The sequence below is a fragment of the Carcharhinus amblyrhynchos genome, chromosome 4, assembly GCF_965287045.1.
Source record: "Carcharhinus amblyrhynchos chromosome 4, sCarAmb.v2.hapA, whole genome shotgun sequence".
Taxonomy (NCBI): domain Eukaryota; kingdom Metazoa; phylum Chordata; class Chondrichthyes; order Carcharhiniformes; family Carcharhinidae; genus Carcharhinus; species Carcharhinus amblyrhynchos.
In genome coordinates, this window is record NC_137327.1 from 91,529,437 (window position 1) to 91,544,498 (window position 15,062).

Genomic DNA, 15,062 nt, shown 5'->3' on the forward strand with positions numbered 1-15,062 from the left:
TAACCTACCATTGTTTATATTCTTGCAAAGATGAGTTACAACCGAAGCAAAGAAGATACACCGTTTCAAGAGCAGCGATGCCCAGGCCTTCTGACTTAATGAATATTGTTTATTGATTATTGTTGATGTTACACTTGTTTGAATTTGTTGTTTTCAATTTAAAAGGGGAGGAAATGCTATGTTTTAATTTTGATATTTGGTAGCTACACTAAGCATTGTGTATTAATATATCCATGTATTCACCATATGACATCACAGGTCACTAATGTGGAAATACAGCAGAGTGGAGAAGCAGCCATTTGGTGAGTACCCTGTAAATAAAAATCCACCATTTTTAACCCTCCATGCTTCCTCATGTCAATTTTCCAACATACAACATTTCCCACCTCCTTACACAAATGGCTTTGTAAGTGATGGGCAAGGGTTTCTATCACAGCTTGGGGGGCGGTGGGGGGGGGCGGTGTGTGTGTGGTGGTGGTGGTGGAGGAACGAGTACATCCTGGCCTAAGACTTTTGCACAAAAAGCCAAGATTGTTGCTCCACAGAGTGCTGAGGGAGTGCTGCACTGTAAAAGTGACATCTTTTGAATGAGACATTACATTGGCAGCTCATGTTGGGAAAGGTATGATATTATTTTGAAGGAGAGCAAGGGAGTTATCCCAGGTATTCTGACAAACATCTCTCCTCAATCAACATCCCAAAAAATGTATCATCTGGTCATTATTGCACTGAGGCTGTGCGAGTTTGCTGTGCATATTTGCTGCATCATTTTTACACTCCAGCAGTGACTATATTTCAGACAGTATTTAACTGGCTGCAAGCACTTTGAGACCAACAGGCATGAAAAATGTATGTAAATGCGTGTTCTTTTTCAAGGCTTCAGGTGGAAATACCGCTACAGCAAAGCTTGCAAAGGAGCTGGGCAAATTGGACAGCTGGTTCCAGATCCCTGTGTTTCACTATGCATGTGTGGATCGTGGAAGTTTCTATCTCGTTTACTCCACTTCAATGGTGAGTTAATAGTTCCATCATTATTGCTACTGCAAATCAAATCCTGGAAGTAGCATTCCCACCTATCACAGTAATACTACAACTGCCTTTAATATAATAGCAAAAGAAGGTGCAACTGCAACAGATATAACCAGAATATAAGTGTAGTGTAGTTACCTTGTTTCTTTGTCATCTGTGTCTGTAATAGATGGTACAAGGCGAATTAAACATCTATTTAAGATAAAAGGAGATCAAATATAATACCTGGAATTACTTCAGAATTTCTGCAGATAAGGACTTGTTAAATAATTTAAATTCAAGTATGTAATGCATACAATTCTTAACATTTTCAAAAGCCTTCAAGTCCTTTCAGTGTCAAATATCCAAATTTTAAAGTCAGCACCACTTAAGAATTAAAGGTTAAAGTGGATTTCCTAATAATTTTTGGTCCAAATAAGAACAAAAATGCCTAGAGATTATTAAAATCAAAACAACTTTTTTAAGCCCAAGATAAAAAAAACAAAATTAAACTATAGTAATTCAATAACAAGTGTAGTCAAAGTAAAAAGAAGTTTTGCAGGAGTATTGTGTGCTGTTCTGGAATCTGCATTATAGGAGGGATGTGATAGCATTGGAAATGGCGTAGAGAGGAGATTTACAGAATGTTTCTTGGACTGGTGGTCTTTTATAATGAAGAGAGATTGAATAGAATGGGGTTGTTCACATTGGAGCAGAGGACATTGAGGGGAGACATGATTGAGATGTATAAAATTATGAGGGGCGTAGCTAAAGCAGACTGGAAGAAACATGTCCCCTCGATGGAGGGATCAATGACAAAGTGGCATTGATTTAAGTAAGGGGCAGGAGGTTTAGAGGGAATGCAAGGAAAAACCTTTTCACGCAGAGGGTGGTGGAAGTCTGGAACTCACTACCTGAAAGGGGGGGTGGAGGCAGAGACCGTCACAACATTTAGGAATTACTTAAATGTGTACTTGTGATGCCGAGGCATGTAAGGCCAAGTTCTGGAAAATGCGATTAGAATAGTTGGTGGTTTGTTTTTGACGAGCACAGACGCACTGGGTTGAAGGGTCTTTTTTTAATGCTCTCAAACTCTGTTTCTAATTGTCCATGACTTTGATAAGACCTCACCTGGGGTACTTTGCAAAGTTTTGGTCTCCATATCTGAGAAAGGATATACTCGACTTCGAGGCTTTCAACAAAGGTTCACTGGATTAGTCCTTGAGGTGAGAGGGTTGGGGAGGTGATGGCCTATGGTATTATTGCTGGACTATTAATGCAGAAACTCAGCTAATGTTCTGGAGACCTGGGTTTGAATCCCGCCATGGCAGCTGGTGGAATTTGAATTCAATAAAAAAAAATCTGGAATTAAGCATCTACTGACGGCCATGAAACCATTGTTGATTTTCAGAAAAACCTATCTGGCTCACTAATGTCCTTTAGGTAAGGAAATCTGCTATCCTTACCTGGTTTGGCCTACATGTGGCTCGAGCCACAGCAGTGTGGTTGATTCTCAACTGCTCTTCCAAGGGCAACTAGGGATGGGCAAATAAATGCTGACCATCCAGCGACACCCATGTCCCATGGATGAATAAAAAACAGTGAAGAGAAGATAAGTAAACTGGGGCCATATTCTCTGAACTTAGAAGAATGAGAGGTAGTCTCACTGAAACATACAAGATTCTGAAGTTCAACAGGGTTGACACTGGTAAGTTGTTTCTCCTGACTGGGAAATCTAGAGCATACTGTAAAGCTTCAAGATAGAAATCAATAATTTAGGATTGAAACAATAAGAAATTCTTCACTCAAGAGGGTTGAGATTCTTTGGAATTGCCTGTGTAGAGGACTATGATGGTCTGTTATTGAGTATATTCAAGGCTGAATTCCACAGATTTTTGATTTCTCTGGGAATTGAGGAATATGGTTACAGGGAAGGAAGGCTAGCTCAGGTAGAAGATCAGCCAAAATCATACTGAGCAGAGCAAACTCAAAGGCCCAAATACTCAACTATTGCTTTTTTTGTGTATTAATTCAACAAGATCATGACTAATCTCCTCTCTCAACTCCATCTTCCAGTATCTCTTAATTGCCTTTGCACCTAAAAATTCATCGACTTTTGTCTTGGATAAAGTCAATAATTGAGCATCAACAGCTCTTTCGAAAGATTTGCAATCCTTTGGGTGAAGAAACTTCTCTGCATATCAGTCCTAACTGACAAACACCTTTTTCTGAGACTGGAACTGTATGTTCTGCATCCCCCAGTTAGGGGAATATTTTCTCAGCATCTATTCTAGAATTATATACAACCGATCTTTCAAGTGGATAACCTCCCATTTTTTGCAACTCCAGGGAATATTAGACTATGTTACTCAATGTTTCCCCAAAAGACAATCTCCTCATCTCTGAGCCAGCCTATGAATTTTTGCTATGCTCCCTCTAGGCAAGCATTATCTTTTTTGGATAAGGAGATCAAAGCTAGTGAGGCCTCACTAACACCCTGTTATGATTGTGGCAAACCTTGTGTTTTCATACTTCAATCCCTTTGTAACAAAAACAACAATTTGTCCTGAATGCCTCTCGTACCTGCATGTACCTTTGTGAATTAGTACGAAGATATCCAAGTTCCTTCAGAATGCAAACGAGCATTCAAAACATTCCTTCTACCAAAGTGGATATTTCACATATTACTGCACTGCATACTATGTGCCATATCCTTGCCCACTCACCCAACCTGTCTACATCATTCTGCAATCTCTTCAATTTGTGTTCACAGCTTACTTTCTTAGTTAACCTTGTAATGTCTGCAAAGAGGACTACACTTAGTCCTCTCATCTAAGTCATTAACATAGTGTATAAATAGCTGAGGCCCAAGTAGAGGTCCTCCTGGTACAAAATATGTTCCATTTTTTCCTGCTTTGCTTTTTGTCCATTAAACAAACCTCAATCCATGCTAATGTTTTATCTTAATCCCAAAAGTCCTAGATTGTCTAATAATCTCATGTGTAGCATCGTATTGAATGTTTTGAAATTACAAATACACTATTTCCATTGGTTCACCTGTCTACATTTTACTCATGACATGCCCATGAAACTCCACCAGATCAATCTAACATGATTTTCCATTTATAAATAAGATGTCACATCAAAGTAAATAAGAGAACAGATCCAAACAAAAAGTTCATTTTTATCATGGATAGAGGATTGTTCAGCCAACAAGAAACAGAGAGCAGGCGTAAGTGCATTATTTTCACAGTGGGAATGAGTGGATGAAGGGATTGAATGCATGGTTGCTAAATTTGCAGGATAGCTGCGAGAGAAGAAGAGGGCATAAGGAGACTGCCGCAAGACATTGGTGGGTAAGTTGAGTGGGAAAAAAAATGGCATGTGGAATATGATGTGGAAAAACGGGGACAGGAAGAAAAGCAACATATTATTTAACTAGAGAGGATTTGCTGAACTTCGCAATACGGAGCAATCTGGGTGTCCTGGTTCATGAAACACAAGTAGTATGCAAGCACAAGTGATAAGGAAAGCAAATGTAATGTTATTGTTTATTGCAAGGGAAATTGAGTATAAAAGTAAGGAAGTTTTGCTATAGTTATGCAGAGTATTAGTGAAACCACATCTGAAGTACTATGTACAATGTTTGTACCCCTTATATAAGGGGTTAGAAGCTCAACGAAGGTTCACTGGGCTGATTCCTGGAATGAAGGGGTTATCATATGAGGAAAGTCTAGGCTGGTATTTATTGGCGTTCAGAGGAATGAGAGAAGTGGAATTAATGTTTCACGTCAATAATCTATCATCAGACCATAAGGTTACTGACCAGAAGTGTTAATTCAGTTTCCTTCACTCAAGATGTAGCATAGGAAAGAGGTAGAGAATCTGATGAAATGGTGTGATGATAATAACCTCCCATTCAATGTCAGTAAAATGAAGGAACTAGTCATCGACTTCAGGAAACACTGTGGAGGACATGCCCTCGTCTATATCAATGCTGATGAAGTGGAGATAGTTGACAGCTTCAAATTTCTAGGTTTCAGATCACCAATAATCTTTCTTGGTCCCTCCATGCCGACACTATAATTAAGAAAGCCCGCCAAGCCTCTACTTGAGGCAGAAGCCTGAGGAAATTTGGCATGTCACTACGGCACTCACCAATCTTTGCTGTTGCACCATAGAGAGTATCCTTTCTGGAAGTATCACAACTTGGTATCTGACCTGCTGCGTATTTCCAGCATTTTTTTTTTCAGATTTCCAACATTAGGAGTTTTTTGCTTTATTATTTTTGTACTGTTAGTCAAGTGATGAACGTCAACAAAGTTACTGGAATGACTGCCCTGCTCTCCAAATAGTACTGGAAGCTTGTACATCTTAACAGGTAACCAAGACATCAGCAAAACATGAAATCTATACATTGTACATCTTCTTTACGGGTTTGTAGATGATAGTGAGCTATTCTTCATTGTCAAAAGCCAAGAGAATGGTACTGGGCAGAAAAAAATGTACAAATTCAAAGTTGATCATTTTTGACTATTAAATACTTACACCCTGCAGCAGGTTAAAACTTAACCAGAGAACATCATCTGGTCAGCATGTCTGGGTATAAACCTGAGATCAGAACATAGGCAAGCCACTGGAGAGATCTTGTCTGATGTTAATTTGCATCTTAGGATATCCTTCAATCTGTCAGGTCTGTGCACAGTGACCAAAACTGAACCGTACGGTGAGGGGAGTTATATCAAAACTTGTGTAGAAGCAGTGAATTAGAATCAATAATGCTGTCATTTTGAAAAAATTATGAAAATTATAACTTGGTTTTAAATTTATCAATATGTGAGCAATAGGATATCCCATTTACTGTATTCTAGTTCTGTACCTGAGAGCTGTGAACAGCTGACTACAATCTTGGGAGAAGTCACATAAATACTCAAATGCCCTTCTGGCAGCATCTTCCTGATCATTCTAAAATATGCATACATAAGACTACAAGAATTAGATTATCAATAATATTTAAAAGCTGAATCACTAGATTACACATTTAGACAATTACAAAATAAAACATCATTTAATTACAAACACTTACTACAAATCGTTCTATAGTTTTTTTTTCCAATGGTCCATTTTAACAGTAACTTTAACAGATAGATAACATTTTGCTGAATATAATTAACACTTCAAAAAGAATAAACATTCAATCTTATTTTATTTGTTCAATATATATAAACAATAAGGATCGCACACGTCAATGTAAGGCTATCTTGGAACAGTGCAGCATCTTGTCCTTAACTATTAGATTAATACAGAGCTGCACGGTGAGAACACACATGCTTCCCCAGCCATGTGGATAGCGAGGACCCCTTCAGATCTTGGACCGTAAAGTGAATGGCAGAAAAAGAATGGCTTCTAACTTTACCTACCTAGTGATTCCAGTCTTGCTAGATAAAACAGGGGCATCCACTGCACACTGGAGTCTAAGACAGGGGACCCTGACTTACTCAAGACATCTGGATATGATCTACAGAGAACCATCAGAGATGCTGAGAGACAACATCGGACCAAGCTAGAGTCTCAGGCTAGCCAAACGAACACCCATCCATTGTGGCAAGGTCTACAAGACATAACAGGCTACAAGGTGAAGACAAGTAGAATTGCCAGCAACAATGCACCTCTCCTGAATGAGCTCAGAACATCCTACGCTCGTTTTGAGCAGGTCAGCGAGAGGTCGTCATCTGACTTGACAACCTCGGTCGAACCAGTATCCAAGGTCATTATTGCAGTCTTCTGGAAAGTTAACCCACAGAAAGTGAATGATCTGAATGGAGTCCCAGACGAGTATTCAAATCTTGCGTGGGGGTATTCGGACATCTCTGGTCTCCCCTTACTCTGATCTGAGGTTCCTACCTGCTTTAAGAAGATGACCATCATCTATGTGTCAAAAAACAGCCAGGCAGCATGCCTTAATGATTACTTCCTAGTGCCTCTGACATCCAACATTATGAAGTGCTGCAAAAGACTAGTTACTGCAGACACAAACTCTGGTCTACCAGATTGCCTGGATTCACCACATTTCATCTATTGCCTCGACAGATCCACAGCAGATGCCATCTCCCTGGCCCTACACTCAACCCTGGAACACCTAGATAACAAGGACACTTACATCAGGCTCCTATTTATTGACTACAGCTCAGCCTCCAGCACCATTATTCCAACAAAACTTACCTCCAAATACCACGGCCAAGGGCTCTGCTCCTCTCTGCGACTGGATGCTAAACTTCGTAACTCATAGGAATGACATCTCCTCCACGATTATCCTCAACACCAGTGCCCAACAAGGCTGTGTCCTCAGCCCCTTACTCTATTCCTTATACACCTATGACTACATTGCCAAATTCCGCTCCAACTCCATTTTCAAGTTTGTTGATGGCACCATTGTACTGGGTTGGATCTCATTTGATGACAAGACATAGCACAGGAAAGAGGTCGAGAATCTGGTGAAATGGTGTGTGATGGTGGAGTGATAACCTCCCAATGTCAGTAAAATGAAGGAACTAGTCATCGACTTCAGGAAACATAGTGGAGGACATGCCCTTGTCTATATCAATGCTGATAAAGTGGAGATGGTTGACAGCTTCAAATTTCTAGGTATTCAGATCACCAACAATCTGTCTTGGTCCCTCTATGCTGACACTATAGTTAAGAAAGCCCACCAAGCCTCTACTTTCGCAGAAGACTGAGGAAATTTGACATGTCCACGAGGGCACTCACCAATTTTTGCTGTTGCACCATAGAGAGAATCCTTTCTGTAAGTATTGCAGCTTGTTATGCCTCTTGCCCTGACCAAGACTGCAAGAAACTACAAAGGTTGTGAACAGAGACCAGTCCATCATATAAACCAGCCTCCCATCCACTGACTCCCTCGGGAAAGCAGCCAGCATAATCAAGGACCCCACATATCCCAGACATAATCTCTTCCACCTTCTTCTGTTGGAAAGATACAAAAGTCTAAAAACACTTGCCAACAAACTCAACAACTTCTTCCCTGTTGTCATCAAACTTTTGAACTATCCTATCATACATTAAATTGATCTTTCTCTCATCCTATCTGTAACTGCAACACTATATTCTGCACCCCATCCTTTCCTTCTCCCCATGTACTCTATGAACAATGTGTTTTGTCTGTGTAGCCAATACATGTTACAATAATAAATCAAATTAAAATATATAAGAATCATACTTTAGAAAACAACCTACACCTGGAACTCCCCTCTTTGGGATAAAGATCCAGCCAAGTAGGAGATTAATCTGCCCGTGCGAATTTTCCCCATCCTGAACCTATTTACCTGGCTTAGGATATTTGTGTGAAATTTATAGGGGGAAATGGTTAAGAACTGGAGAGGGTACAAGAGCTCTATATCCTATTATCCTATTGCATGAGTAAGAGCAGTTTGTTTGAAAAGGCAGATATGTTCTCCTGCGGAAGGCATGGCACTACAATCTTATCACCATTGCTGTTCCAGCCCTTCAGCTTTTGGTCTCCCTTGCACATCCTCCTGACGGTAAAGGAGAGTCAGACTTGGTCGTACTCCACTTCTTCATTGGCATTTTGTTTCCTGGCATTTTATGACATCTCCTCCTTGGTGTACAGGTAGTGTAAAGACCAGAGTGAATTAGAAAAACATGTGTGGGTGATGGCGTTTCATGCAAGTTTAAGAACATTACAACAGCCCTTTGAGGAGATGTGCAGGTAATCTCATGATGGGAGGCAGGTGGCAGGTTGGAGGGAAGTGATGCTGATTTATACGGGCACTCTGTTTTAAACTGTATTGCTAAGAATATTTTTGAAGAGATCTCACAGAGCGGGACTGTCGAGGTTTGCCTTGTCAAGCCTCTAAGTGAGCAAACTTGTAAACTCTCCAGCCATTCAGGGCTTTATGGAGATGCTAATAACCACCATTGATATCTCCAACGCAGACACCAATTTCATTGATCTCATCCCATCTTTACCACATGCCTGATTTTCTTCTCCAGAAAATAATTTTAGAAACAAGTATTGCTAAGGTTACAGGCTTCAACAACTTCACTCACTCAACACAATGGTAGCAACATTTCACACTGGAAGAATACAATGCTGGGAGCGTGAATGCTATCATTCTAAGAGATTACAGCAGGGCTCTTGCAGCTCTCTAGAGTGGAATCTCAGCGAACCTGCAAGCCCCTTTGGGCATTAGTACCCACAACCATGATGGCCTCAGTCTGAGCTTCTATTGCAGTATTCAGATGTTGGGTGGCTTCTGTCTATGCTGCAATGGAAGCTGAGACATCAGCCATTAGAAGTTGTATCAAGGTTGGGTCTGTAAGTACTTTCATGGAGTAAAACACCATTTATATGCTGGAAAGAATGAGCTCCAACTTCTGCATAAAGTCCTGTGACAAGCTGGAAGTTGGAGTACTCCACACTCCTTGAATGTCAACAGGCTGTCTATCAGCCTCTCAATGCACTAAACATTTTATCTGCTCACCCATTAGCCATTTCCTGGACTGCATTCCTCATCCAAGTTCTAGACTATAGATTCATAGACGTTTACAGCTTAAGGAGGTTATTTGGCCCATCGTTCCGGTCAACAAAGATCTGACTATATTAATCTCATTTTCCAGCACTGGGCCCATAGCCCTGGCAGTTACAGCAGCTCAAGTGAATATCTAAATACTTGTTACATGTTGTTAGAGTTTCTGACTCAACCACCCCTTCAGGAAGTGTGTTCCAGACTTTCAACACTGCATGAAAAGATTTGTCCTGAACTTTCCTCTTGGCATAAACTGTGCACATCTGTTCCTTTCCCCTGAACTTGTTAAAAGTACACTCTTGCCCAATGAAACATCACGTGCAGTGTCTGCCTCTTTATTACCCTCTATGTATACTGTGCTTGTTTGAGCTAGTGCCTGCAACTGTCAGATCAAATGTCAGTCTCCCAGTTGACTTAATCCTCAGGCAATACTGGCTGTCAGAAAGGAGTCTTGGTTTTTAAAAGCACAAATGCACAATGGGTGTTTAGGGTGAGGAAAGCAAGGCATGCATGGTTCCACACTCTGCAAGACATCCCACCAAATTGCAGATTGAGAATGAAGTGGAATTTGAGAAGCTGCACAAGGGAGGAACATAGTTATTCTGAATGACTTTAAATTGCCACAGCACCAATAATCCCAAGCACTATTTCCAACAAGGAAGGGACAAGCAGACATACCTGTTCCTGCCAAATCTATGCTGCTGCCTCCTGTTGTCTGAGTTTGTCCTCCAAAGGAAGGGAAAGACCATCAATGAGCATGTTGCAAAGTGTTTTGGTGATGTGTCTGTCATAGCAGTAAGTGTGAAAGTGTGGGAAAGCCATGAGCATGTAAAGATTGAAGCAGTGTTAAGTGTGTGGGAATGTGGTGTAGCCCATCAATGTCAAGCAGGAGTCCTGATTGCTAGGGATTGTTAGTGTTATGATTAATGGTAGGAGTGTGGAATATTGGAAAGGGTGTGAGGTTGATGATTCCATTGGTAAGAGATGGCAGCTTAAGACACATTCATTGAACTAAACCACTCATGCAACGTCACTGAACTTTTACGTGCACTGCATCTAAATTCTCTGCACCAGATTCCTAGCATTGACCTGTACGGCTATCTGCTCCAACTGTATTTGCAAAACATCTCTGGAGGGCCTCCTTTCCCCCATTGGAAAGATGGCCTCTGACCTTTTATTCCCTGTCCCGCACTGAGTTGAGAACCTTGGAGCTCTCTCTCAAGCTCACTGCTTCATTGCTTCGGATTCTTCCTACTCAAACTCTCTTTCCCAACCACTTCCACTACCTGTCACAGCCAGCATGCACTTCCCTTTAAGAGGTGCAGCCTAGTTTTAAGAAATGGAAGTTAGCATTAATTTGTGCCAGCCTTGTATGAATCTGGGCCCCATGTTGAGTGCAGCCACTGAATAGTACATCTTACTTATGGCTGCATACTACAATTGTGGCAACGACAGCTGATACCACATATTTTGCCTGCAAACTTTCCAAAAAAATGTGGTAATAGTGCATCACAATCCCAGTGTCTACTACCGCCCTTATTAATTTCTAACCCTCCCATCAATTAATCAATCAATTCATGGGGAAGGCAGTAGCATTGTGATATTATCACTGGACTATTAATCCAGAGACCCAGGATAATCTTCTGGGGTCCTTGATTTGAATCCCACAACAGCAGATGGTGAAATTTGAATTAATTAAAAAATCTGGTATTAAAAATCTAAGTATGACCATGAAACCACTATCGATTGTCATAAAAACCCATCTCGTTCACTAATGCCCTTCGGGGAAGGAAATCTGCCATCCTTAGTCGGTCTGGCCTATATGCAACTCCAGGCACATAGCAAAGTGGTTGACTTTTAACTGCCCTCTGAAATAGTCTAGCATGCCACTCAGTGAAAGGACAATTATGGATGGGTTATAAATGCTGGCTCAGCCAGAGACGCCCACATTCCATGCAAGAATAAAATATTTCAGTTTCCAAACACTGATATTAACTGACTCAAATACAACTGTTGCTGACATTGATAGATTAATTATTATCTTCAAATCACAAGTTATCTTGCAATTGAAAACATTTCCTACTGACTAAAACTATTGGAAAGAAATCTTCCAAATTAACAACTATCTGAACCTCCAAAAATTTTATTTTTTTTTTACCTCCAGAGCAATATGTGCAGCGACACTCAAAAAATCAGTAACTGGGATTCCACTGGTTAACATCTTATCATCACACTCAACAGATTTCTCTGTGAGCTTTCCTATGGTTTGAATTGCCTGAACAGCTGAAAAAAAAGCCAAAGAAAATGAATCTTTCGACAATATTTTGTAACCAGCACATTGAAATAATTCAACTTTATTCAATATGGGATATACATTTAACTTTTTACAGGATTAGCAGGAAGGATGTAATAAAATGATATTGTTAATTTTACATTTACATTATTACATAGTACTTCAGATTTAAAACGTAGCAGCAAAATTGAATAAGAATTCAGGCTCTTTTAACATTTAATTGTGTTTTTCTCTCTTTACCATTTTTCCTTTAATTTCCCCCAAATTTCCTTCAAACCACATTATCCAATCATGAATTGAAAATCAAACTTCCTCTCAGCCCCAAGCTTTCAGTGGAAGGTTGACTCACCATATGATTTCTCAAAGCAATAAATAAGGTAGTCTCTACATTGCCAGAGAATTGCAGTCTGTTAGTAGTATTATAACCGCTATAGAAAATGCACACTTGACAGTTGAATAGGTCTGTTAATTTGCAACAGTTAGCAGTGCAGCATCTACCTTTTTGTATATCACTTTCCAAAATAGCAATTTTGTAGAGGCTGAAGTGGGTGAAGATATTATCTGGGTCAATTCGTTCTGCTTCTTTTATAGCCTCTTTTGCCTGAATACAAAAAAATTGAGGAAGGTACAATGCAATTTAAACCAGCTTCATCACTCTTGTTAATTCCTATAAAAAACAAATATAGCTTTAAGATGGTTTATCACAATAATTTCACACTCTGCATAGATGCATCATTGCTTGAAAGATATTAGTATTAAGACTTAGATGTTGTTCATTTATTTAGAAACTGTTTACTGATAGACTTTTTATATTCAGATAATGTTCTCAATGACAGACACATGGTATTGCAACATAGATGGCACAAAATAAAGAATCTGATGAGGAAAGCTAAAAAAAAAGAGTTACTTATATTCAATGCAAGTAAACAAAAGGTATAATGGAGCAGTTAATTTAATTAAAAATAGACATATGCCAAGAATCTGATAAGATTCTGCCCTAAAAGAAATACGTGAGAAACCTATTGATCTTCCAAACTTCTCGATTCAGGAATTGCCCTCTTGGATTGGAAAATTAATCGATCAACGATTTTAGTGTCAGTTGTGAGGAAGTTAGTGGAATTTGTCATCGAGACAGTGACTGAGCATTTGACAATTGGCAAACAGGTCACCTTGGCTTACTGCCAGGCAGAAGTAGGAAGCAGTCACATGCTCCCTTTTACATTTAGTTAAAAGATTCAGCTTAAAACATAATCATCTTATGAAACTTCTCACTTGTAGCAACACTTGATGTGAGTGTGTTCACAGACCCTAACTACTAGGTAAGTTTTTCTTCATCTTGTCTTTTGTATTTTCTTCATTCATCTTAAATTGGTGTCTTTTGATTCTTGATTCTTGCACCAATTGTTGCAGTTTCTATCTACTCTGTCCAGACTCCCTCATGATTTTGAATACCTCTAATAATCGTTCTTAAGTGGCATCCCCCATATTTTGAAATTGTGCCCCTGTTCTAGACTCTCCAACCAAGGTATACTTCTCAACTGCATTTACCATCTATTCCTTTAGGTATTTTGTAGCTTACAATGAAATGACCTTAATTTTTTTGAAACTCGCAAACACACACCGGTCCAATTTGCACAAACTCCCTCCATAAGGCATTCCTGCCATCCCCGGAACAAGTCTGATGAATCTTTGTTGCACTCCCTCTATGGCAATAATATCCTTTCTGAAGTAAGGGGATCAAAACTGCACACAGTACTCCATGAATGGTCGAACCAAGTTTCTATTTAAAATAAACTCTTATTTATGTAATGAAGTTCTTCAAATCTGGAACCAATCTTGTGAATATTTTCTGTACCCTCTCTAGTGTCTTTACATCCTTCCTAAAGTATGGTGTCCAGAACTGGATGCGATATTCCAGTTGATGCCAAATCAGTGCTTTATGCAGGTTCATCAGAACTTCCTTGCTTTTGTATTCTATGACCCTATTGATAAAGACCAGATACATTTTTTTAACTACTCTCTCAATCTGTTCTGCAACTTTCAATGATTTGAACACACCCTGTGTCTTCTGCTCCTGTATCTCCTTTACAATTGTACCCTATATTTTATATTACCCCCTTTCGTATTTTCTACCGAAAGAATCATTTCATGCTTCTCTGCATTAAATTTCATCTGCCACTTGCTCACCCATTCCAAGCAGCATGTCTATACTATCCTTCTCATAGTTCACAATACTTACAAGTTTCATGTTATCTGCAAACTGTGTCCTGTATATCAAAGCCTTGGTCATTAACACATATCAAAGTAAAGGGATCCTAAAATTGGCTCCTGGGGAACCCCACTATATACATTCCTTCATCTGAAAAACAACCAGTCAATCATTATTCTTTACTGCCACTTAGTCCATTTCATTTAATGCTGCACTGTCTCTTTTATTCCCTGCGCTCTAACTTTGCTCTTCTGTGCAGAACTTTATCAAATGCCTTCTGAAAATCCAGGTGCATCAACTACAGTACCCTCATTAATTCTCTTTTGTTACCTCATCAAAAAGTACAACCAGACTAATTACACAGGCTTGTGCCACAGCTACCTCCCTCCATACCATTTTTTTGGGTATCTCTTAGTCATCCAAGTCCTTCTCTTCGCTGCTACATTTTATCCGCAGAGTCTGAAAACTTGATTCAATGGAAGCTCTAGGCACTACGCTATCTAGTTGTCTATCACATTTCTCTTAATAAAGAATTTAAAATCTCAGTGAAAAATCTGAAGTCATCGTTACGACTTATTTAGTCTTGCAGGTGGTTAACCAGTTATCCTCTGTTCCCCTGCTACTAATAATTGCTCACACAAGTTATGAAGAAAACATGGAATTTCCTCCCAAAAAACGTGGTGAATAATAAATCAACTTGAAGTTTCAAGGTGTATTCAATCATTTTCCTTTGATAAAGCTACTAAGATATTAAGAAAAAGCAGTAAATTGAGTTTATGTACAGAGTAGCTGATTTAATAACAGAATGAATTTGCAAGAAAGGTGGGGGTGAGGCTGAATCATCCACTTGTTCTGTTTAAAGTAAGTGCTGATGTTTACAGGATGGATTTTAAGGTTACCTCTCCTCACACAATATGGAAATCGTTTTATATGCAGTTCTGCTTTATCAACACCAGTCAGTATGCAAATTAATTGATCTTGTAAA

General features: G+C 39.4%; 1 protein-coding gene across 1 annotated transcript in view; it reads right to left on the bottom strand.

Moving 5' to 3' along the window:
- Positions 1-15,062, bottom strand: part of tex11 (testis expressed 11) — a 146,662-nt gene that overhangs the window by 44,484 nt on the left and 87,116 nt on the right. Inside the window, exons 17-20 of the mRNA XM_080188019.1 lie at positions 12,367-12,469; positions 11,734-11,858; positions 5,888-5,973; positions 1,168-1,221 (exon numbers count right to left, since the gene is read on the bottom strand). Coding sequence (XP_080044145.1) covers positions 1,168-1,221; positions 5,888-5,973; positions 11,734-11,858; positions 12,367-12,469 — 368 coding nt within the window. The remainder of the gene's footprint in view (positions 1-1,167; positions 1,222-5,887; positions 5,974-11,733; positions 11,859-12,366; positions 12,470-15,062) is intronic.